This window comes from Strongylocentrotus purpuratus, unplaced genomic scaffold (assembly GCF_000002235.5).
Source record: "Strongylocentrotus purpuratus isolate Spur 01 unplaced genomic scaffold, Spur_5.0 spur5_scaffold_9, whole genome shotgun sequence".
Classification (NCBI taxonomy): Eukaryota; Metazoa; Echinodermata; class Echinoidea; order Camarodonta; family Strongylocentrotidae; genus Strongylocentrotus; species Strongylocentrotus purpuratus.
This window is the reverse complement of record NW_022145615.1, coordinates 18114769-18141239: the sequence shown is the minus strand read 5'-3', so window position 1 is coordinate 18141239 and position 26471 is coordinate 18114769. Positions and strand designations below refer to the sequence as shown.

General features: G+C 36.9%; 1 protein-coding gene across 1 annotated transcript in view; it reads right to left on the bottom strand.

The window, feature by feature from the left end:
- Positions 1–516: 516 nt before the first annotated feature.
- The window catches only part of LOC100890552 (uncharacterized protein KIAA0825), a 36021-nt gene continuing 10066 nt past the window's right edge, over positions 517–26471 (bottom strand). Inside the window, exons 10-25 of the mRNA XM_011674101.2 lie at positions 25309–25352; positions 22004–22147; positions 14306–14451; positions 13710–13860; positions 13168–13358; positions 12246–12599; positions 11873–11963; positions 10465–10631; positions 9581–9688; positions 8956–9095; positions 7240–7397; positions 6287–6434; positions 5123–5225; positions 1880–1983; positions 1599–1645; positions 517–1039 (exon numbers count right to left, since the gene is read on the bottom strand). Of these exons, the coding sequence (XP_011672403.1) occupies positions 671–1039; positions 1599–1645; positions 1880–1983; positions 5123–5225; positions 6287–6434; positions 7240–7397; positions 8956–9095; positions 9581–9688; positions 10465–10631; positions 11873–11963; positions 12246–12599; positions 13168–13358; positions 13710–13860; positions 14306–14451; positions 22004–22147; positions 25309–25352 (2465 nt within the window). The 3' untranslated portion in view covers positions 517–670. The remainder of the gene's footprint in view (positions 1040–1598; positions 1646–1879; positions 1984–5122; positions 5226–6286; positions 6435–7239; positions 7398–8955; positions 9096–9580; positions 9689–10464; positions 10632–11872; positions 11964–12245; positions 12600–13167; positions 13359–13709; positions 13861–14305; positions 14452–22003; positions 22148–25308; positions 25353–26471) is intronic.

The window sequence follows — 26471 nt, the reverse complement described above, 5'->3', positions numbered from 1 at the left end:
CTATTGGCAGACACATTTTCATGAATCTGTTTCCTGTTCTTGAATATTTGTTTCGGAGTCCAGGTACCGATCAAAATTATTAGAAGGAATCATGGAGCCGAAAGGGTAAACACCACTAATGGATCCAATCTTTTGAGTTACAAATTACAATCTTGCTTTGTCCTATGATGCAAATTATCTGATTTTCACAACTAGTAATAAAGACCTAGGGCTCGATAACACACAGCTTAACGCTTGATTTATAATAACAGCAATTGATTGCACATACCGTAGTGATTAATACACCATTTTTGTACTGGAATCAAATTCAATACACAAGTCTTTGTTAAGTGCCTCATAACAAATTATTACATTCACATGTTACAAATAAATGTAAATCAGTTGTCAGAATGCAAATTGCATACATTTGTTGTTGCTAGGTAGGAAAAACATTATGGTTTGCCCTACTGAACAACATGTAATGTATGCAATCCGCATTCTGAATATTGAAATACAATTATCCATAATAATGAATGAAATAATTTGTAAAGAGGCACTTAACAAAGTTTTATGTTTTAAATTTGATCACATTATGAAAATGGCCTATTGCAAACTAGCAGTCAACTGCTAATTTATAACTGTGTTACTACGGTACGCTATTGACAAGTCAATGCAACTTTCAGCAAAGGATTCAGACCAGATCCCCTTTATCCAAGTCAAACTTTGACCTGAGCACGCGGACTGGTTTCCGTTCCCCCTCTTCCAGGTTAGCATCCTCCTGCATCTCAAAGCGATGAGAGAGAAGGGAACGGAAACCAGCTTCACTCAGCCCCAGATCAGCCAGCAGGAGCTTGGCCCAGTCGTAGGGAAACTCAGCGATGGTCTCGTGAGTGAACGGAGAATCATCCAGCCGGTCGAAGGAGGAGAGGGGGTTGAAGGATGACGGTGAGGGGGTGTCGGAGGGTGTGGTAGGGGCGGTATCGGGGTTGAAGATGGGTATGGTAGGGGTCTCGTCCGTCTGCAGGAGTGGGGGGATGTCTAGATGATGCTGAAACCATGCCTGTAAGATTAAAGTTAATTACATTTGTGTACAACAATGTTATTAAATTAAAGGCTTATACATCTTAGTAATGATCCATATATACAAGTGCATTGCAACTGTTTAATAAAAGCTAGGAGCCTGACATTTCATAGACAGAATTTCATTGACTGTCTGCAATACACCTATTTCTGCAATTCAAAATACAACCTTGCTGCAGGCATACAGAAATTTCTTTTTTAATAGGTCATAGAAGTAGTAGGCATCCCCCTTAACTTTAGACATGTTATCTATCATTTTCATTCATTTAAATGACAATTTCTTTAACATTTTCATTTATATTAACTATCAATGCAAAGTGCAGAGAAGAAAAAAATAATGCTCAGAAAGTAATTGGAATATTTTTATGAATTCCATTATGAAGTAACCTGGTCCAAAACATAGAAAACGGATCAATTCATCCTATACATCAAGATTTGGCACAGCAGCCATGGGAGATGCTTTGTCTCCAATATTCATTAATACTGACTTCTATTAATGTACATGACAACTCTTTATTGTTCAAGAAGGTATAACTTACCAGGTTATTCCTGAAGAGGATGCTGATTTTCCTCAGTCCAGCAGCACCTAATAGGAAATAGGATAAAGATTTTGGAATTTAGTTGATTCTGAAACTACTTGAAACTGACACAAATCAACTCCCAACGCTTGTTTAGGATATTACACAGACTTATCATAGATCGAAGAAGGTAAATCATATCTATATTATAAAAATAATGAAAACAACTTGTACACACATTAATGGTATTTCCACCATACATAAATTTACTACGCATAACACTAGAATCATCTAGTACATACCATCCTTCGTCCTGGTCACATGGTCTGCCTGTACAGTGAAGTAATCTTCTACGAAGTCTAGACTAGATTCATCCCAGTTGTAGTTGGCTAGCTCACCTAGGGATCTGACCAAACCAAATCAACAATATGATAACTATTTTACATCATGATCATGAGGAACAAAAGGAATCATCTACATGTACATGTATAAAATAATAATAATTAAATTTATAGGGCGCTTAACAAAATGCACAGGTGGTATTGTCTAACTCAGTATAATTATGCAACATATTCAATAGCTTAAAATGAATAGCTGTATTAAATAGAACAGACATACATGTACAGGAGCTTTTGGTCTTGCATAATCTATCAGGTAATAGTATATTTGTAAAGCGCTTAGAGTCATTTGTATTAAGCGCTATATAAAAGCTAAATATTATTATTATTTTTATCAGAGTGAAACTAAAATTTTAAAAATTAAGAGCAAGATATTGAAGACAAAAGATTCTGCCTCGAAAGCTAATCTTTATTTTTAATAGCACTAATCATCACTTTACTCGTTTAGACTTTTAGATTAGAGAGGGAGATGAACATTTAAATGAATAATAGATTCATAATTAAATAAACAAGGTATAATGAAGGATCAGAATGGACTGGGCACCTGATTCACCATGTCACACATCACATGTAAAGCATAATGGCACTCAAAAGATACCCACAGATGTTACGAGCTAAAAGAGCATTAACTTACTTGTTAGAATAATAATAATAATAGCAATAATGGTGGAGTTTTGTATAGCACTCATGTCTGGCGCATTGCCACACCATTATTATTACCCTGGCTTTACAGCACTCAAGCATTTCAAGGAACTAATTCCTGCCAAGTACTCATTTACCTAACCTGGGTGGAGTGTGGCAAATGTAGATTAATGTCTATACATATGTTATTCATACATGTAGGGTGTATCAGCGCTCAAAATACACGGGGGCGGTGGGCGATTCGCCCCCGTGGGCTACATAATCGCCCCCGTCAGGTTGCTCACGGGGGCGATTGCAAAATTAAAAATCGCCCCCGTGGAATTATAAAATAAAGATTATCTTTTCTGTTATAACTTTAACACAATGTTGAGTTTCAATTTTCAAACCTTAAACCAATTAAATGGAACTTAGATTAGCGTGCAAGATTTCTCGTTTTATGAGTAGGCCTACACTCTTATTTCCACGGAGTCAAATTTCACTCTGAATGGCGTCAGCTGGGAGTCAACTCTATTCCTAGTTAAAGTGACACGGAAAAGGAGTCATCTTGACTCTGAATTGAGTCAATTCTCAGCTGATGGAAATAAGAGTGAAAGTTAATTATTACCGATTCAGCTCGCAGTGCAGTGCTGCCGTCATCAGTGGTTATAGGCCTACTGCGCCGTTAGTAGCGGTACGTGTGCACGCTGCCGCGCCATGTCTGCTGGAGCTGGAGGCGATCGCGCAAGGGCAGAAACATGGTCATGGAGAAGTTTTTCGTTCTGGTGATTTCAAATGACCAGCAAATAATGAAACTCGACCAGTAAATCAATATTAGGGACTTTTAGATTTGAACGATGAGAACGTGGACTGCAACGTGTGACCTCCTTTTAAGGCAGTGCCAGTGCTTAAAAGGACGTGACGTGTGGCTGCCAGTGCCTTAAAAGGACGTAAAACGTCCACGTCCACGCAAATCTAAAAGTCCGTATTGAGAAGAAGAGGAAGACCAAGATGTCGTGGAATGATATGGTAACATGGGCAGATCTAGGGGGGGGGGGGGTTAGGGGGTTTAACCCCCTCCTCCTGGCTCCCTTGGGCTGCCAAGTGAAAATGTGATATTAAAGCGGGGGGGGGGGAGATGCTGGAGAGGAGGACTACTAATCTATTTTATTTTTTTCAGGGGGGGGGGGAGTGAAGCGCCGTTTCAGCATGACTTTCTTATTAACTCTTACTTTCACCTATCTCAGATAACCCTAAGTTTTTGGTTGCTGCTTTATATGTAGTTGATAATGCATGATTAAAATAAAGAGAGAGAGAGAGAGAGAGAGAGAGAACCACCATCATTTTGCAATGGTTCAGGGTTCGTGTAATGTACATTTGAAACCATTTCTCAGCGTCTCAACTCTAAAAAAATAGCAAAACTATTTTTAAGGAAAAGCATTATACTGAATTAAATAAAGATTAATAGCTTTATATTGGATCATACTAATACTCATACATGCTAAAGACAATGTGGTATTTGTATAGAGGTATTCCAAAATGACATTCTGATAATCAACATTTTGTTTTGTTGTCATAATTATATACGCGTAATACAACTGATCTTTTTGATTTCTGAACGTGACATAGCTTCTTCTCTCCCTGCAAACAAAAAAGAAAATAAGGTTATGATTTAATAAAAGGATCATGCGACAAAATGATCATTATGATTCAAATTGATGCAAGGATTTTTTTTTTGAATAAGCAATGCTTTTCACCAGAATCTTCTTTGTAAAAACGACTTTTACAAATCTCAGCCATGCAAATCTGCCACTGTGTTGTAAGATCACTTTCAGATTAGGAGAAGTGTATTCTATAATGAGTATTTTACATTGAATATGGAACGTCTCAACTCAGAAAGCATGGATGAGATTTGTAAAAGTTGTTTTTACAAAGAAGATTCGGGTGAATAGCAGTGCTTATTGAAACAAATATTCGCATCAATTTGAATCACAATCATTATTTGTCGCTTAATCCCTTTTCATGACCTTGTTTTCTTTCTCGTTTGCAAGGGGAGAGGAAGATTATGTCACATTAAAGACATTATAAAGATCAGTGTTGTATGCGTATATATTATATACACATGCCAGTAACAGTAGCTTGTAAATTTGTAAGAGGGAAAATGCTGATTGAAATGATAATGATGAAATAGCAAATAATTGAGGAGTATCGTAGGTACCAATTCAATGGATATTTGTATAAAAAAGAGCCCCCGTCAGTACTAAAAGAGCCCCCGTGAGAAGGCTCACGGGGGCTCTTTTTTGGGGGGAAGAGCCCCCGTGGACAAAAAATTAATTTGAGCCCTGTTATACACAGGTTGTTCGAGCTCCCTGCAGAAGATATTAATGCCTTCCTTCATTACTTACATTCCGTTCAAGGAGTTTCAATGAAGTGTCAATCATTTACACACCCCATGGCTAAGACCATGAGGGACATCTTATTCACTTTAATATCCCACTCGTCATCTGCCTAAAAGTGGGAGTGACTTACTCGTTTCCAAGGTGATCTATGATGATGTCAATCTGTTCTTGTAGCCAATCAGAGTTGAGATTGATGAAGGTATGCAGAGCATTTGGTAGCTTCTCTTGGGTTCCTTCATAAAGCAAGCAATTGAATCAACTTCAGTAATCATGCATTATTCTACGATTTATTTTGCACAAACCAAATCACAAAAACAATATGTGTCCTAGGGGGTTGAAATCAAATTTTAAGAAATGGGTAGGAATCGGATCATATTTTCATGTGCAGGACCGATCTTTAATGTTGCTATCTGAAAGACGATTCTCTGTCAGACTCTTTTATAGGTAGAAAAGAGAGTTGGAAACTTTTAAAGATAAAGTTCAGTTCTGGTCATGCAATTGCATTGTGAAAGAAATGGTGTGGAATCGATTAGAAAAAGTTGATCATATTAGACTACACAAACATGTGGCATAAAAATTGGGCCTTTTTGAGCTGTTACTTGTCATATTTGAAGAGCCTTGCTTTTCAGGGAATTTTTTTTTCTTTGATGTTCTTCCACACTTGCATAATAACAATGATAATGCTCACAAATTATTTTGCACCTCTCCCCAGAACTTAATCTTCTCTTTTGAACCAAGTCACGGCTCACAATACCTCAACAGGTACTCCAATGCTTCATCAGCCTTTACATTGTTTAACACATCTTGAATGGAATGAAATTAGAACATTAAAACCACATCATTACTTTGGAATTATTTCCAAAAAAAAATCATAAAAGCGTTGAAAGGTATGTTAATTATGCACTCTCTGACAGAAACTGGAAAGAAACAGAGTATTAGCAAGCTCTCCTATATCTTTGTCAAGGTGCCCCTTTCCTAGTTTTCCATTTCTCTTCTTTTTAATCCTTGTCTCTTTCTTTTAAAGCAACAGACATAATGCCTGAAAAGTCTATTAAGATTATGTGATACACCAGCCTCAATGTTCTTACTGATCATCTATATCCTAAATTGAGGATCAGGAACAGAACAGTGGCGTGTTTCATAAAACTTTTTATCTATAACAAATGCTAAATGTCTATGACAAATTTGCTCTCAGCCAATCAGATGTCTTGATTTCAGTAGCTTATAACAGTAGCTTGTAACTTGTTATTGATGTCAATTTTTATGAAACAGGGTCCTGATTGAGGTGCCTTACCATGATTACATGTAGCAGTCAGTGAGAGGAAGGTAAAGTCTCCAAGCTGAGCGAACTTCTTGATAGTACCTTCAGGTACAGCGTCTCCCACAATCCTCCTCACTTCCTGCTCGTCAGTCAATGTGGCATACACGCAGCTTCCAATGATCTGAATTAAGGTTGAATACAAGAAAATGATTTCAAGAACAAGTAATAAAGACAGACCAGAGCCCTGTCTTATAAAGAGTTACGATCGATCCAAATCAATCATAAGTCCTCCAATCAATCGCAAGTTTGCAATCTCCTATCTCTTATGTACATGGTTACGATTGATATCAATAGAAAATTAGTTACGATTGATATCAACTCTTTGTAAGACAGGCCAGAAATGCGAATGATGCGTATCAGTCACAAATCCTCTAATCAATCGCAAGTTTGCAATCCTCTTTTTCTTATGTGCATAGTTGCGATTGATATCAATGTAAGTTGCGATTGATCGCAACTCTTTATAAAATGGGGCCCAGAACAAGAGGGGTTTAGGGAAAGAATGACGGATTGTAATACCAAGAAATAGAAAAGGAGAAATGAAGAGAGATGTGACAGAAAGAACAGGAAAATGAGACGGATAAAGGTCTAATGAACACAGATTGTATCAAAATTTAGACTTATTTCAACTACATAAAATCCACAGATTTCAGCCTGTGTTTTTTACAGGCTCAGGATAAAAATTGATATTGTAGAATAGGCAAAACAGAAGGGAAATGAAAAACAAGTTCAAATGTATGAAAGGAAATATACTACAAATAAGACTGCCGGAAATTTCGAAAATGTAGAAGAGCTGGTGGCATAGCAGGAACACAGAAGAAGGGAAAGAAGGGAAAGGGAAAGGGAAAACCAATTGAAATGTATGAAAGGGAAATATACTACAAAAAAGACAGAAATTACAAAGATATAGAAGAGCTGGATCGCATTACCTGTAGAGCCACACAGTTATGGCAGGATCTGATACTGTTGCTCTGGAGTCTTTCTTGCAGAGAGAAGAAGAAGACTTTGAGAGTGGTCGGTAGAGCGATGAGATCCTCGGAGATGCATCTCAGCATCGCTTTCAAAGCTCCAGACATGGCATCCTTCTCTGTAGAAAGAAAACAAAACATGATATGAAATACTAGAACTTTGGATAAGCAGGAACCATACAGTGATTAAAAATTATTAAAGCCACAATTATTAAAGCCGGCAATAGCAGAGGGTCTCGATAAGATCCACTCCATCAGTAGTCCCTTCACCAGATACTAGAGTTGCCTAGGCCGAGAAAACTGTGCAACGTAATGCGCTCTTCCGGCAAGGTAGTGTCCACTATCAGTGATCTGGCCTGATATGGACCTATATATATGTGTATTAACAACAACAAATGTTATCATACAAAATTAATAAAATGTTAAAGGCGTCAATATTCGTAATGAATGAACGCTGAATCACAAAAACAACAACAGTGTAATTATGCACTTGTTGTCCATCACAAAGTAAAGACACCTTACATCTCAGAGAGCACAATGTCTAGATAGGCAGAGAGGTGTACAAATGCCATCAGACCTTACTTTGTGGCAGCAGTACGTGAGGGAATAGCGAGTACAAGTGTGCGGGTGGTTAGGTGTTTGTGTTTGTGGTTGTAACTCTGTTGTCTGCCTTTATGTCGGAGCATACATCATAAGTGATAATCAGTACCATTTCAGAAAATTAAAGGCAGTGCAATATTTTTCATCTGTAAGATGACATCCGCCTTCCCCCCCCCCCCCCCCCTATACCCCATCTAGCGGGCTTTGGTACTCAGCTGCACGGTTGTTCGACACCTACTTGTACACCAACCCGGATTCGGATGGTAATATTTATATAATATTGACTGGCATTGAGGGGTATATCAGAAATATTGACCAAGCTCAGATCATATTGCCCCGAGTCGAAAGACGAGGGCAATATGGTCTTAGCGCGGTCAATATTTCTGATTTCCCCCGAAAGTAAAGCCAGTCAATATTTTTATTGTTATCCAAATCAGACATCTAGAGCAAATACAGAAATCCACCATGACAATCTCAAGAACTGAACAAACTTTGTCAAACCAACACTGTGCATCCAGTGCTTGACAAAATTTTCGATACACTGCAAACAGTGTGTATTTGGTGTGATTATTACGTCACAATAGAGTGCACGCAAAGTGCGCAGGTTCTCGTACGCATAATAGATGCGCAATGAAAATGCGACGCGGTCAATACAAGATGCCCGATTGCGAGACCGTGGAAAATACCAAGGTATATTTTCACTCGTCTCTACACGCAAAGTCAAAACGCGCAGGGAGACCAAGGAAAATACAAAAAATATACCCCTCCGTTCCTACTGCTTGTGAAAACTAGGGCAATACGGTTTTGTAAATGACCAGCTCAGATGTCTGATACAGGTAATAATAAAGATTATTTCTCGTCATGAAAATCAGATCCACTCAATGCACATATGTGAGATCAGGGCCCTGTTCCATAAAACTTGTATCAATAACAAACTATGATAATTGTTAAAGACTACTGAAATCCTTGCAATTGATTGGCTGTGAACAGAACCTTTGTTATTGATTACAAGCTTTATGAAACAGGGCCCAGAAGTGTCACACCCACTTCATGCTATACAAATCTCGACCTTCCTACCTTGTTTGTGAGCAGCTGCACCTGTAGACCTGTGCTTCGGGCGACATCCACAAGGGAGTTCCCCTAGTGTCTCCAGGAAGCCGCTGGTCTCACTGTGAGCCCTTGGTTTCATGAGGACTTCACCAGCCTCCAATACTCCTCTGCATCAAAACCATCATAAAAAATAGCAAAATGTCTATAAACATCAGAGAATAAACATGTATTCAATCAAATCAATCAAACTTTTAAACAATGGAAAACAGAGGTCATGTGCATTCTTTGCATAATATAATTCATCTTCATATACACTTTATAAAGAGGTTAAAAGGTGAATGCATATCATACCGTAATACTGTTTTTGAAGAAATATCTGACATATGTAACTCCAAGCCCATTACAGAGAACCAATATGAATTTAAGAAAAAAACATTAAGATAAAGAAGGAAGCTGCAAGCTATGCGTGATCACCATGTACAAACCACTTACTATCAATAGCATACATGTATATCTTAGTATGCCTGAGAGTATAATTTTGGTTTATAAGGAAACTATACATGACATGTAAGAAATTATGAATGTTCTTTTCTACTTAATCTCTTACCAATCTACAGCGTCAGTTGTACCTACATGTATCTTGTTGTCTTACCTGAGTATAAATGGTCTGAGAACTTTAAAGAGGCACGATAGCCAATCAGGTACTGATGTCGTCTTCCCTGGCAGGCTGTCATATCGGAACATTGGCCAGTTATCTTGTCTGAAACAAAAACAAAACAATAATAATAATCCGCTCTTGTATAGTGCATAATACATTATATAGTAATACTAATAATATTATAATACATAGCTTTGGATATTATTACTTTAGCCCCGGCAGCTGTTATCAGCGCACAATGCATTTCAAGGAATAATCCTACCAGCTACCCATTAATCTCACCTGGATGGAGTGTGGCAAATGTAGATTAACGTCTTGCAAAGGACGTTAGAGTTGTGGTAGGGATTCGAACCCTGTACCTTGTGGTTTACAGTCCGGAGACTTATCCACTGGACCACGACACCTCTACTATATTAAAACAATTACACTGTAGCTTTGTACTACACAGCTCGTATCAATTCACTATGGAAATAATCCAGTACTCGTTAATAGTCCATTTTTGGCTTGCACTCAAATTGCTGTATCATATCCCCTGCCGTTATGTTGTCTGTTCAATGCCAGAAAGGCGTTAATTATCTGTACAAATATCTATTGCCCTTCTGGCATTGAACAGACGATATATTCCATGGATGTTAAACTAGCACAGTAACACATCTAAAAGTATTTAACAAAGGCCCTTATTCAACCAGTCCACCCTTCATTATTGAGTTACGAAAAAAATAAAATCTACAAAAGGTATGAATAATTCTGTTGTTAACTGTATGATAATTCCACTTTTCAAAAATCCTATATTGAATGTCAATTTTGTCAAATATGGATGACTCATACCCGAACTTTGTCCTAGTCCATAAACACCGATTGTAGAAAGAACGACTTACTTCTCAATGACGGCCATGAGTACCGATCCTAGTGTTGTGTGATGATCAGAACAGAGTACCAGGATATCAATGAGAGGCTGTAGGATCGACGAGAGCTCGTATCTCACCGACGCACCAGTGTTTGACATCATCAGAGTAGCTAGGAGGGCATCTCGAGAGAGCAGAGTCTAGGATATACAAAGTCATTTCAAGCTTGAAGTTTATTAAAGATGTTCATGTGTGGGTATATAGTCGTTCGTGAAGTAGGAAACTTGGCGATCACTACATAACACTGAGCCCATGGGTATACGCTCTCATGCCTACGTCCATGTGCTGCCCTCTATATACCTCCGCCTGAGCAACAGCAAGAGAACATTTACTGATGAATTTTAGCCTAATTCATCCACAATGCAATGAATAAACCACATGAGACAGCTGCTACAGCCAAACTTTGAGTGTACATGAATAGGTAAAGGGAAACCTGTCTATTAAGACCTCCCAAGAAAGGTGGTCTTTATAGGCAGGTGGCCTTTATGTACAGGTTCCGTAAGTAGAAGTTTAAATGAGAACTGTTTTTCAAGGGAAACAAAAATTGTGGTCTTAGTGGACAGGTGGTCTCTCGATACAGGTGGTTACTTCTGCAGGTTTGACTGTAGTGAGAGCCATCCTTGCAAACTTCCCCATAGTACAAGTAAATAAGTCAGAAATCTGCTTTAATTTTCAATAAAAAGTTTTTGAAGAGCCTTAAAGGTACTATGTCCCATTTGCAGGCCAAAAAAATGAAAAGGTTAAATTCCAACGGCATTTGAAAGATAATACTAATTTAGAACTTCCCTAAAAAGGTGGGGCTTGAAAATGTCTTCAAGTGGGAAAATAATGACTATTAGTTGTCAAATCGACTTAGGAGCTATAGAGCCAATAAGTAATAATCTTGATTTTCAGACCATTTTACCGAATAGTCATACGTTTTATGCTGCGCAAAGATTCAATCAGTTTAATTTTGGCCATCACAAGAAGTGGGTTATTGATCTAGGCAAATTAATGCTCATGTACCCTTTGCAGCTCATTCTATGTATGTTATTACCAAAGAAGAAAAAAAAGCCAGACAGTCTCTCAATAGTGTCTGACAGTGAAGTCTAGCAAGTAAATGGGTTTCCTTCCTTGCATAATTTGAATATTAGGACACTGCTAACGTTTAAATTTCACAGATAGGACATACATGACATATTCATAATTCCTGCAAAGTTCTACAGAATTTGAGGTTGGCTGCAAAAGGGACATAGTACCTTTAAGATATTTACAGGGAATAAGTGGAATTACAAGATAACTGAATAAAGAATGTGTGAAGTTGTCATAAAAAAAACAGCTCTATTGCCTTTAAGAGTCTTTATATAGGAATATTATATCATTGAGTGAAATGATAACATACCTGCAGTGTAAGAACATCACTAGGAGCCGGTTGGTTAGCAAGGAGCTTCAGCAAGATAAATGATGCAATCTTGTCTGGTAGGAAATTCCATCTGGAAGATGACAAAATAGTCAACAGTAATCAATATCTTGATGTTATCTGTCCCTCTTTTTTCATCACCCATTCCCTTATCATTATGCTCCTAAGCCCCTTCTCCATCTTCTTACTTTGCTACTCCTACTCTTCATCTTGTTCATTATCTTCATTAGAACCCCATCCTCATCATTACCATCATCATATCACCTCCTTCAGTTACATTCACCTTTTTTTGGTACTATTTCTCTTTCTCTCTCAATCGAAGGTTCCAAATTTTAACACAAAATCAAAATCTTACCCTTGTTCTAGCTGTTCAAACAGGGCAGGTCTAATCCATGCTAACCACAGCCTCTGCTCACAGGCGACCGGCCCCGCCCCCGCCCCTTCCTGGTCCACCGTACCGCGATGGGCCACGCCCTTCTTCTGATACCCCTTCTTATAGACCTTGTAGAGGTCCGAGAGGGGTGAAGACACCACGGCCAGGGCTCCCAGTAGGCAGGAGGCAGAGTTGTGGATGTTGAGAGGGGATGAGTTGTGGGGGAAGTGAGGAGAAGAGGAGAGTAGGGAGGGGGGCGAGACCAGCTGTTGAGGGGTCTTACAGGCAGACCATAGATGAGTGAGGGTAGTCAACAGCACGGTGGTGATGTCAGCCCTACAGATTCAAAGCAAAACAATGCAAATTTAAAACAAAGCATGTTGCTCTTTGATATACAATTATTCTTCCATTTATTGATGATTAATTTGAAATATCTCAAGATTGATGAGTATTTAAAAATGCAGACATTTTCTAAAAATCTCTGACCATTACAAAATGCTAGTTTTGGAACAGTATCCAAAATAATACTACATATTTTTTAGTAATACCAAGTACATGAAAACATCAAAATTTTAAAACGCACAAATTCTTAGTAAGTAAACTGTTAGACCCTAATTCAAAAAGAAGGTTTAAATTGAACCCATAGTTCAAATCTTCATTTACATAACCCATGGTCTAAAATTAGCGCAAAATAAGCGCGATACGATTAGAGGTCTAATATTAGACCGCAAGGCAAGGTACGCTTAATTTGCACTAATTTTAAACCATGGGTTTAGTTTAAACCTCCTTTGTGAATTCAGGTCTTAGTGTTTGGTAGGCTATCAAAGTCATATTACAATGGAGAAAGAACTCATTGAAACAGGAATTTCCTTAAAGCAGAATCTACCAAAGCCGAGGAACCAACCTAAACTGACGAGTTCTCTTGTACGACGGCTGGGCTTTGTTGTAGCGATAGGAGAGTAGGGTGATGGATTCACTGAGGACCGAAGCAAAGATGGGTTGTGATTGAGAGGAAGGACACACAGTGAAGAGCTCATGCTGCAGACGCTGAAGGTAGAGGTGCCACATCTGTACAGAATAGGAGCATCGCTCATCCTGCAGAAAGAGAGAAGAAAGGTGGTTTTCTGGATAAATAGGGAATTTATTTATCAGGCAAAGAGGCATTACATCATACCAAGAAAATCTTCGTTTATACATCTCTTGTACACTTTCGTAATGAATGTTGTACTGTACATCAAAGGGCAGGAATACATCTCATTTTTCAGAATACCTACATTTATTGTTTGGGGTGAGGTTTCCTTTAACGATGGGGTTCTACAATGTATCTCTTTCTGATTAAATAATGATTTTCAACATGTTGCGTTCCAGATCCATCTTTGCACACCACCATGACATTTTATTAAGTAACATTGGAGAGGTTTGGATGGATTTGACATATCATCTCACCTCAAAGAAAGGTCTTTGGTCAGCCCAGTTGTGACTCTCAGCATCTTGTAAGATGACCGTTGACACCACCATGACGTGACTCGAGGTGATCTGCTGTTGCACCACTGTCTCTAACTGACTCAGTTGCTTCTCAACGCCACCAAAGAAACTCCTGAAATCAAAAGATTTTTTATTGCATATTATTCTTTTTCTTTTCCCAAAGTAATACATATTCTCATACCACCACCCCTCTCTCTCTTTGTTTCCTTATCATCTTCTCCTTTCTCCTCAATCTTATTCTTTTTTTTTCTTTCAAGTTTTTTCAACTCACAGCCACGCATTCCCAGGGAGATATCCTAATCCACTACCCCCAGTGTCCATCCAACCAAACCCAAATTTCAAAACTTGGAGAATATTTCACAATCTACAAGGGTTTTGTTCTTTCATGCGTTTAAAAGGACGAAAGACGATTCTGAACCGATTTATGATATGATAATTCAGATCCTCAGTCATTAAGATTTTACAAGTTTTAATTTTTATATCAAGTGCTATTTCAATTTTTTTTTTTAATTGGCTCGTAATCTGATCGTAAAGCGTGCGGTGGGGTTAAGACATACTTGGCCTCCTCCTCCCCCAGGAGTCTCTTGTATGAAGCAAGCTCCTGCTGGAGCCAGACGGTTGAAGACAGGAGCACACATAGATCCCTGGTGTGACCATGGATGGATCCACTCTCACTGGAGCTCTGGTTGAAGATCTCAAGTAACTGTAAGAATATGTCAGCATGAAAAAGATTGGTAAGTTCAATATCTTGACTTGACATGATATGAAGGGATTACTTGACCATATTATGCTGTCAGTACTTGGCAGACTCTCAATATTGCCTCATAAGATAAATTTGTCATTCCCTCTCTCTTACGCATACCGTTTTTATTTTAAATCTGCATACACATTCTCTTCTTCTCTGTGATTATTTGTTCTTCTCCTTCTCCTTTTTCTTTTATCTGTCTCTTCTCTCTTCTCTCTTCTCTCTCTCTTTCTCTTTCTCTCTCTCTCTCTCTCCCTCTTTCTCTCTCTCTCTCTCTCTCTCCCTCTCTCTTGTTCTCATTCTCTGTCTCTATCCCCACTCCCCCCTCCCCCTCTCTCTCCCTACATGTATCTCTTCTTCTCTGTGATTCTCTGTACTTCTCCTATCCTTTCTTTTTCTCCTCCTTTTTTTTTATCTCTCTTCTCTCTTCTCTTTTCTCCTCTTCTATCATTTCCTCCACTTCCCTTCGATCCCTTCCTTTTCTTCTCTTCTCTCCCTCTACCTTTCTTTCCATATATCTCTATCTCTTAACTTCAACCATCTATCTATTCAACCATCTCTAACCGATCCATTGTTATCACCTTCACTCCTTTACTATCCTCCCGGCAAAGTTCATCTAATTACTGGTATGTTTCACTTGAATGCTCTAAAGAGCGAAGACACTACAAAATTTTGATGCATGGACCTTGGCTGCATACTAATTGATCAATGTCCGTAACTTAGCTTATCCAAGCTGTTTAACGTAGGACCTTTGGCTATATATTGATTAAAAATATCTATAACAGCTTTGTAACCGCATGGAAACAGGGTAATTTATCTAAATACTACATGGATTGGAAAATATTGAATAGGGATAATGAGCGCAGTGTGCTACTTTTTCAAATTGCATAGAAGCACATGATGTGCATCATCCCTGTCATAGCATTACTTTCCTCTGGCAATGCATCGATCAACAATTTACCCCCTCCCCCCCCCCCCCAAACTGGAGAGAAACAAAAAATGTGAGCCAGTCTCAACAGTGCAGCGACCTCTTTACTTCATGCATGATCATTTTGTTAGTCTCATTTTGTTTATTTACTCTCAACAACAAAACAGACTTTGAGAGCAACTGTGAAATTGTATTATATTTCAATAAAGCATGCATCATATTCATAACCTTGAATAGGTTTGCACAGCACAAGTGATCACAAATTCTCCCTACCTTCTTCTATCAATAATGATTAACCGCTTTTGTACCGCTATACATGTACAATGTACATGAAAAGAAAAATGCTTTTAATTCACTTATTAGCCCTAAGTAGATTGGTATCATGAATAATAGACTGGAATTTAATTAGTCTCAGAAATTGACAGGTCACAAGCCATTGGGCACGTGTATATCAATGTACATGTAGGACAGCTGATTAAAATCCAATGAGCTGTCGTCGTGCAGCAACATCATGGGAAAGAAAACATGCATTCACACTTCAAAGGTTTTCATCACATCCTAAGCAATATCAAATGTAGTTTGATGGCTGCTTTTAAAGCTAATTAATCCAGAGTTCTAAATGGAATTGCTATTTCGAGAGAAACTGGCCAGACTTTCTTTGCGTACCAGAGCTTTCATGAATTATATAAGGGACTGGAACTGATCAACACAACCTGTTTTTCACCAGAATGATTAATTTTTTAAAGTTTAGGGATGCCTGTACTTTTCACTACACTTTAGAGCTTTTGTTCTCTCCTCCCTAGATGGATGGATTGATTTGTCAGAGGACTAATTTACTGATTCCTGGCAACAGAGCAGCTAGTCTGTTTGAATAGAGGCTTTTACTATTGCTTTCAAACTATTGGATACTTCTATAGCGCTCATATCAACAACACAAAATGCTCATGGGCGTTTCAATGTTACCTCTGCTCTATGACTATGCTACTCATTTTGGGTGCTCACAGCGGTCAGGGAATTTATTCCTATCAGGTACATATACACCTGGGGGGTGTTTCACAAAGATCCTAAGTTGAACTTACCTCTAAGTTGGACTTAAAAGTTATGGCAAGCCGTTAGCATCTATGAAGATATTTTGTAACAGTTATTTTTAAAGGCAAAAAATGTTGATTCAATTCATTCATATTTTCTATTATCAAAGAGATTTCACGTCCTTGATGTGGAATTTATAAAAAAAAAGGTCTAAAATACTTCAATTTTCGCTTTTGAATATATTTTATTTCATGGCTACACATGGCTCTCCTTAATTTTTAAGTCCAACTTAGAGTTAAGTTTGACTTAGAATCTTTGTGAAACACCCCCAGGTTGGAAGGTAAAACATGCAAATTGAAGTCTTGCCAAAGAACATAAGTGCCACAATGGGGCTTGAACCAACGACCTTCCCATATATGGTTAGGTGTTTAAACCACTATACTATTCTATAACATGTCTACATTTATCTGTGGTTTCTAATATCTACCCCAATCTATCAAATTGCCCTTTTTTTTACAGTTACAAAGTGCTGTACATGTCTTGTTTAGCACATGAAAATGTATAATTGGTGACATGGAGCGGTATTCCCTGAAATCTTTTGTCTTCCTTTCCCTCTTAAGCCATCCACTCCCAGATCCCACGCTCTTTTCATAGGTTTATCGATCATCTTCCCTTCTTAACACATGACTCATCCATCTCAATCCACTTCTCTTTACCACTTCGATCAGTTTCTCCACAGTTTCATTGTAGACATTAGCACACAGCCATGAATGATCAACAAGTTTGAAACGGGTTCATCATTACAATAATACATCATGCAGCACATGTAGAGTTTACGATCGCACCCACAGACAAATGCAGCCGCTCTTTTCTCATAATTTGTTTTTCACAAGGCTAACCTTGTCTTTCTATTAAAAGCAAACATAATACATACAGCCTAGTTGGCTAGTAAAGCATGAAGTACACATGTACCACACTAACCATTTTATCCCATGAAAATAATTTAAATTCTAAAAGTGATTTTTTTTCTTTCCCTTTGCTCCTCCTACACAAGTAAAAAAATGTTTGCTGTCATGGTAGGCTTTGTAGAGTACATCATACATTGTACATGTGACTTCTCTCTTTTTCTCTCCCTCCCCCTCTACCTATCTATCTTTATCTGTATCTCTTTCTTTCTCTTTCTTTATCTTTCCATTTTTTTTCCCCGTTATTTTTGCTTTCCGTCAAATCTGTTTTTTTATAGCAAGTCTGTCCATCTCTCTTTCTATCTCTCTCTATCTCTTTCAATATTTCTTGATATTTCAATTTCTTTCTTTTTCCTTTTTTGGTTCTCTGTCAAATCTGTGTTTTATTTAGCAAGTCTGTCTGTCTATCTTTCTTGCTCTCTCTCTCTCTCCCTCTCTCTCTCTCACACACACACATAACTAAACATCTTCCAATCCCTCTTTCTTATCCTTGTCTTTATTCCTTTAAAACGCATGGAAACTCATATTTTCTGCAATTTCATACTTCACATAATTCAGTCGCTCTTTTAATTATTTTTGACAATGCTAATCTGGTCTTTCTAAGCAAACATTATACTTACAACATAGTTGGCTAGTAAAGCATGAAATACACACATACCACAATAACAATTTTATCTAATAAAAATAATTTCAATTTAAAAAGTGATTTTTTTTTTTCTTCTTTTTTCCCCTTTTTTTCTCTTTTCTCCTCCTATACAGGTAAAAAATGCTTGCTGTCATGGTAGGCGCTGTAGAGTATGTATGTAGACATGTGGCCATCATACACACAAGGTTGGTTAGTAATTCATGTAACCACACTTACAATTTTATGCCATGAAAATATTTCTTTTTTCTTTTTTTTAAATTATTTTCCCCCTTTGCTTTCATAAATGAATGGGTAAGGTTAGCTCTATAGAGTACCATAATTGTATGTGTGACTTTATCTCTATCTCTCTTTATCCTTCACCTTTTTTTTTTTTTTTTTTTTTGCTTTCTGTCAAATCTATGTTTTGGGGGCAAGTCTGTCTAGATTTTTCGGTTTCTTTCTTGCTCTTGCTTTCTCTCTCTCTCTCTCTCCTCTCTCTCTCTCTCTCTCTCTCTCTCTCTCTCTCTCTCTCTCACACACACATAACTAAACATCTTCCAATCCCTTTTTTGATCCTTGTCTTTATTCCTTTTAAATGCATGGAATCTCATATTTTCTGCATTTTTCTACTTCACATAATCCAGACCCTCTTTTCTCATAATCATTTTTCACAATGCTATTTCATACTTCACATAATTCAGTCGCTCTTTTAATTATTTTTGACACTGCTAATCTGGTCTTTCTAAGCAAACATTATACATGCAAAATGGTTGGCTAGCCAAGCATGAAAAACCATACCATGCTAACAATTATCTCTATGAAAGCAATTTCAACTTCAATGAGTGATTTTTTGTTAACCTTTGCTCCTTTCAAAATTAAGATGTTTGCTTTCATGAATGAATGAGTATGCGCTATAGAGTACCATACACAGACATGTGACTTTTCTCTCTCTCTCTCTCTCTACCTCTTATTCTCTCTTTCTTTATCTATCTCTTTCGTTCTCTTCATCTCTCCTTGTCTCTCAATTTCTTTCTTTTTCTTTTGCTTTCTGTCAAATCTGTGGTTTGGGGGCAAGTCTGTCTTTCTTTCTGTTCTCTCTCTCTCTCTCTCTCTCTCTCTCTCTCTCTCTTTCTCTCTCTCTATCTCTCTTTCTCTCTCTTTCTCTACCCCTCTCTCTCTCTTTCTCTCTCTCTCTCTCTCTTTTTCTCTCCCTCTCTCTCCCTCTACCTATCTATCTTTATCTGTCTCTCTTTCTTTCTCTTTATCTTTCTTTATCTTTCAATTTCTTTCTTTTTCTTTGCTTTCTGTCAAATCTGTTTTTTAGCAAGTCTGTCTATCTTTCTGTTTCTTTCTTGCTCTCTCTCTTTTTATATATATAGATTTCTTGATCTTTCAATTTCTTTCTTTTTCCTTTTTTTTAGGGTTCTCTGTCAAATCTGTGTTTTTTAGCAAGTCTGTCTATCTTTCTGTTTCTTTCTTGCTCTCTCTCTCTCTCTCTCTCTCTCCCTCTCTCTCTCTCAATCTTTCTTTATCTGACTGTCTTTATCTTTCAATTTCTTTCTTTTTCATTTTTTTTGGTTCTCTGTCAAATCTGTGTTTTTTTAGCAAGTCTGTCTATCTTTCTGTTTCTTTCTTTCTCTCTCTCTCTCTCTCTCTTTTCTTTTCTTTCTCTTTCTCTCTCTCTCTCTCCTCTCTCTCTCTCTCTCTCTCTCTCTCTCTCTCTCTCTCTCTCTCTCTCGCTCTCTCTCTCTCTCTCTTCTCACACATAACTAAACATCTTCCAATCCCTCTTTCTTATCCTTGTCTTTATTCCTTTTAAACGCATGGAAACTCATATTTTCTGCAATTTCATACTTCACATAATTCAGTCGCTCTTTTAATTATTTTATCCAATAAAAATAATTTCAGTTTTAAAAGTGATTTTTTTTTTTTTTCTTCATTTCTTCTTTTCTTTCCTTGCTCCTCCTATACATGTAAAAAATGCTTGCTGTCATGGTAGGTTCTGTAGAGTACATCATACATGTAGACATGTGACCATCATACACACAAGGTTGGTTTAGTGAAGCATGTAACCACACTAATAATTTTATGCCATGAACATATTTTGTTTTTCTTTTTTAAATTGTTTTCCCCCTTTGCTCTTTAAAAGGGGAAAATATTTGCTTTCATAAATGAATGGGTTAGGTTAGCTCTATAGAGTACCATAATTGTATGTGTGACTTTATCTCTATCTCTCTTTATCCTTCAACTTTTTTGTTTTCTTTGCTTTCTGTCAAATCTATGTTTTGGGGGCAAGTCTGTCTATTTTTCGGTTTCTTTCTTGCTCTTGCTTTCTCTCTCTCTCTCTCTCACACACACACACATAACTAAAACATCTTCCAATTCCTTATTTTTATTCTTGTCTTTATTTCTTTTTAAATGCATAAAAACTCATATTTTCTGCAATTTCATTCTTCACATAACTTGGTCGCTCTTTTAATTATTTTTGACAAAGCTAATCTGGTCTTTCTAAGCGAACATTATACGTACCGCGTTAGCAATTATCTCTATGAAAGCAATTGCAATTTCAATGAGTGATTTTTTGTTAACCTTTGCTCCTTTCAAAATTAAGATGTTTGCTTTCATGAATGAATGAGTATGCTCTATAGAGTACCATACACGGACATGTGACTTTCCTCTCTCTCTCTCTCTCTCTCTCTCTCTATCTCTACCTCTTATTCTCTCTTTCTTTATCTATCTCTTTCGTTCTCTTCATCTCTCCTTGTCTCTCAATTTCTTTCTTCTTCTTTTGCTTTCTGTCAAATCTGTGGTTTGGGGGCAAGTCTGTCTTTCTTTCTGTTTCTCTGTTTCTCTCTCTCTCTCTTTCTCTCTCTCTCTATCTCTCTTTCTCTCTCTTTCTCTATCTCTCTCTCTTTCTCTCTCTTTCTCTCTCTCTCTCTTTCTCTCTCTCCTCACACATATACCTATTATCTCCCAATCTCCCTTGTTCTCTTCATCTCTATTCCTTGCAGACACATGGAAACTCATATTCCCTGCATGGGCTCATTTTATTGGGGAAATAAACAACTTCACAAAGCGTATGAATGAATGGACAAGTGAAGGAATGGACAAGTGAATGAATGAACAAATGAATTATATTGTACCCTTAACAAAAGAGTACCGAAGTGTGACGTCAGAAGGGCCAAGTCGTCAAAGCTGCTGGTTCTAAACTATTTTGTGACAATGGTGTGGTGATCATACCAGCCCCAAACATTGAATTCGCCCCGCTCCAGCCCCTTGCTTCAATGATTTCACAGTGATCCTCATGCGAAGGCTCTGTTGGTTAGAACCAGTAACCGGGACGACGAGCGAGCATGATGTTAGCACTTCGGTACTCTATATAAAACATTAAATATCTTCAGCGCAGTACCCGCATGACTGACCAATATTTTTTTCATATTGCTCAGTCTTCAACTATTGATATCGATATCTATATCGGTATCACAACCAAAAAAGCCATATTTACCAAGGTAAGACAAATTTTGTTATTTCGCTAGTCAACCTGATATAAATAATAATAATGATATTATATGGCTTTGTTTTATTTGTGTGATACAAGAATATATTGCTCTTGCGATGACAATATTGGACTCGTCTCCGACTCGTTCAAGGTTGTTATAACTCGAGCAAAATATTCCTGTGTCACACTCAAAGCCATCCAATATTATATAATTATTCTCCATTCAAAACACTAATTTACCCCTAACAATATAGAATAGTATCCTACCACCCCTCCCCCCCCCCCCAAAAGACTACTTTCACCAGGGGGGTGTTTCACAAAGCCCCTTTTCAATGACAAATGACAAAAACCAGAGACAAAACTGCTGATAACCAATCAGCAGCAAGGATTTCAGTAGCTTATAACAAAAAATGTCATTTGTCACTGATAACAAGTTTTGTGAAACGCCCCCCCTGGATACTAACCTTGGTAAGATGCTGGTAAACTTCCTGCATCAAGGTACTCATCATTTCTAACACACCGGCTCGGATAGGTTGAAGCACTTTATCCATCCCTACCCTAACCAAAGACAGCACTGAGTTGATAAAGTCAGACGCTGAAGCGGCACTCTGAAGAAAGAAACAAGGAAAAAAAATTAAAAATGAAGCTTTGTACGTCTTGTGATACGTTCTGGCCAGGCGCCGAGTTGTCTCACAATACATGCACATACTGTATGTACTTAAAGGGGAAGTCCACCCTGAAATTAAGTTAGTTTTAATAGGAGTAGAAAAATGAGAGAAACAAGTCAGTGAAAGTTTGAGCAAATTCCGATTAAAAATAAGGAAGTTAGGATTTTTGAAGTTGTGATCAATCAAACACAAATTGGCAACTCTATGACGTATCATGCGAGCTCAACTTCCATTTGCTCAGTACTAAAAAAATCTAAAATTTTCATTTTCCCTCAAGAAAAATTTCAACCATACATGCACCCTAAATATAATAATTGCAAATATGTTTCTATACTCCCCCTGCAAGAACAAATATATATTCCGTCATCAATAACGAAGAAAACATGATTTTATGGAATATTATGCACAAAGCAAATGAAGGAGAGCTCATATAATAAGTCACAGAGTTGTCAATTTGTATTTGACTGATCACAACTTCAATAATTCATAACTTTCTTATTTTCATTCAGAATTTGCTCAAACTTTCACTCACCTGATTTTCTTATTATTCTGCCTCTATCGAAACAAACTTATTTTGGGGGTGGACTTTCCCTTTAAAGGGACTTGTTAATACTGTTCAGATGAGAGAAAATGGTGCTAAGGTAGTAACTTCAATGCTCGATGTACAATTAAAGATAATCTGAAAGTTTGAGTTGAAACAGACCATTATTAATGATATAAGTTGGGAAAAACTGATCTGATTAATATTTAATATCCCCCAAATATATTATTATTATTTAATTACATTTTAGGTGAATTTAAATCCTCACAAAGCAATCGGTTGACTCTATATTCCATTCCATACATTCCTGTTTAATGTCATATTTTCATGGAAATATGGTTGGGAAAATTCACAAATAGTTGGGAGAATTTAGTTAGAAGGTGTCTCACAGTGAAGCCTTCAAAGGAAACCATAAATATCTCAAGTTTGTAGTTTGAGAATTTTTTTCCAGGATTGTTTGCATGTTAGTACAGTAGAAGGAATATATAAGGCAATTATTATGCCTATGTATTGTAAAACAAAATATTCATGGACCACACGAATGAAGTTTCTCTAATAAATACAAATATAATTAAAATTATGCATGGTTATCACAATAATCTCCTAAAAATAAATTAAAAGTATTATTTTTTATTTGCTATATTGTATAACGTATGTTATACATGGAAAACTCAAAGTTTACACAAATAAATTAAAAAACATGTTGATGGTTGTTCTGCATGATCCAGATGGTTCGCTCAATGTCTATCTTGTTTACTTCCAGCACTTCAGAAAAAACACTAGTAACAAAAAGTATCCTTGGATGTTGGTTCAAAAAATTAATGGCTTGTACCAGATCCAATCAAGCTAAAACCTTACCAAGGTTGGTTCGCTTGGGTGATCATCCATATCATAGGAGGTATGCACCGTGGCTCATTGAATATGAAAAACGGAAATAGACATCAATCTATGTCACAAGTGGTTGGTGTAAGGATCTTTTAATAGTTTCATTGAAAGAGTGCCCTTTTCATAAAACAGACGGTAGACCATTTTTGAAAAAAGGTTATTAAAGTGAAAAATATACGAATTCACCAAGACTTATATTTATACATATCTATGTATATTTGCATCATATCATTGATTGCTTTGTATTTACATGATGCAAAATAAAGTGTTCAAATTCTTGAGCCTTTCTATTGTAGGAATTTGGATTTGTCCATAGTTTTTATTATGCAAACTACTTTGGTAAAATTACATTAAACTGCCGCTAAAATGACGATGAACGAAAAGTAGTTCATAGATTTAAAAGTTTGTTTTGTAATTTTGAGGAAAACTTGTTATATTTTGAGTCTATCTAAAAAAGGAGCAAGGTTGCATCTAATGTTTAGTAAGTAATTTTTTTCTTTATTCAGAAGGTGTTCGTAGAAGAATAGCAAGAGGAGGAAGGATATTTTGTTTACAGTATTGTGATAGGTCCTTGTATGTGGGCGTGGGCATCTGCCTGACATAGCAGTGTATGTAGGACACACCTTGCATTTTGTTATGGGTTGATGATGTTGTGCGTTTGTCAGGCTGTGTATTGAGCTTGGAACGCCCTAGAACCAATTTACACCCGAGATTACCTTTGAAAGAAAAATTGCCAGTGAGGTGCACTGTCAGGACTTTTGTCAGGTGGTCAGCAGAATTAGCCTTCTGAGGCGGTTAATTTGTGGTCTGGGACTGTGTTGGGAGCTGGAAGTTAGAGGCATATTTCTAGCGTGACTAAAGTTCCTGTAGCTTTAAAGACCTTGGGGTTTTTAATTACTACTGGAGTACATGTACATGATCATCAAATAAACAGGCTCATCACCCACTCGTCATACATGTACAAGCTGCTTGGTTGGGTGATTCTTTGTGGCTTCTGTACTACACTCTACTTTAATCTTACCACATATTACAACAATAATGTGGGGAAAACATTTAAAGGTACTAAGTCCCATTTGCAGGCCAAAAAAATGAAAAGGTTAAATTAATTTAGAATTTCCCTAAAAAAAGGGGGGCTTGAAAATGTCTTAAAGTGGGAAAAAAACGACTATTAGTAGTCGAATTGACTTAAGAGCTATAGAGCCCGTAAGTAATAGTCTGATTTTCAGACCATTGTACCGAATGGTTGTTCGTTTTATGCTGTGCAAAGATTCAATCAGTTTAATTTTGGCCATTACAAGAAGTGGGTTATTGATGTAGACAAATGCTCATGTACCCTTTACAGCTCATTTTATGTATGTTATTACCAAAGAAGAAAAAACCCAGTCAGTCACTCAATAGTGTCTGACAGTGAAGTCTAGCAAGTAAACAGGTTTCCTTGCATAATTTGAATATTAGGACACTGCTAATGTTTAAATTTCACAGATAGGACATACATGACACATTCATAATTCTTGCAAAGTTCTACAGAATTTGATGTTGGCTGCAAAAGGGACATAGTATCTTTAACCGTGTTTGTATGTACACAATGTACATCCGACCAATGTGTGAAATTTAGTGTGAATATAGATCATTGTGGCAACTTTGGTAAGGATTTGTTTTTCTTTCATTTACTAACCTGACAGATCAAATAAGGTTGAGCTACGTGTCCTTTAGAAACATCTGAGGGAAAAAATTGAAGAAAATTAGGATTGCTGACATCACTTTCAATTTAAATTTGTATGTCTGTTCAAGTAAGCATTGAAGAACAAGACAAATTTGTATGCATCAGCCATTCTTATTTCATCATTAATAAAATGAAGCACTGATTATTGGAAGTACAGATGAACACTATAACATAATATGATATGGACTTTATAAAATATCAATATGATCATCATTATTACTAGAAGTATGAATTATTCAAATTAGCAAGTTTTTTTTTTTTTAAAGTTTGTACTACAAGAAAAAGCAATGTACAAATGTAATTCGATCAAATTTGTGAAAAGAATTAAAGTACACACTGAAAAATACAAAGATCTTCATTGAATCTTAGTATACAAAGTATAAATGTCTACAAACACCAGCCAAACAATTCCCAGTGGCTATACTATATTTAACCCTCATACTGCAAACAAATCATAAATAATATACTGTTTTACAAGTTTTTAATTCTATTTTCTTTTATTGATTTGTAATAATTATTCTCCTTGATACAGTGAATCTAACAATACAATTTAAAACCAGAAGAATATTTTCCTTGTAAAAAATAAAATTGAATATCACCTCAAAAATTTGGAGGTCAAACCAGCATATGATTCAATAATGGCATTTATATTTGGCACTCTTGCAGTAGCTGTATCACAGCGCTTAACCAACTAACTATATACACGTACAAACGGGTAAATTAACTTAAAGGTAAAGACCAGTTATGGTCATGCGATTGCATTGTGAAAGAAACGTTGTGGAATCGATCAGAAAAGGTTGATCATCTAGCATCTAGCATCTGCAAGGTTCTGGAATCATCAAAATGATAAGAAATTTGGCCCATTCTTCGTAAAGTTACAAGCACTATACACAGAAAGATGTATATGGACTACCCTATATCTCTCACAGACCATGAGAGAAACAAATTTACCAAATATATGAATTAGTAGGCGGTTTCCCGGCAAATTTGTTATCATCATGTATTAGTAAAAACATATTCTTTCACATGATTGGTAATGAGAGCTTCCATTTCATTTTTTGAAATCGGGGCATTTCCAATACTGGTCTTTACCTTTAAGATAATGAATATGAATA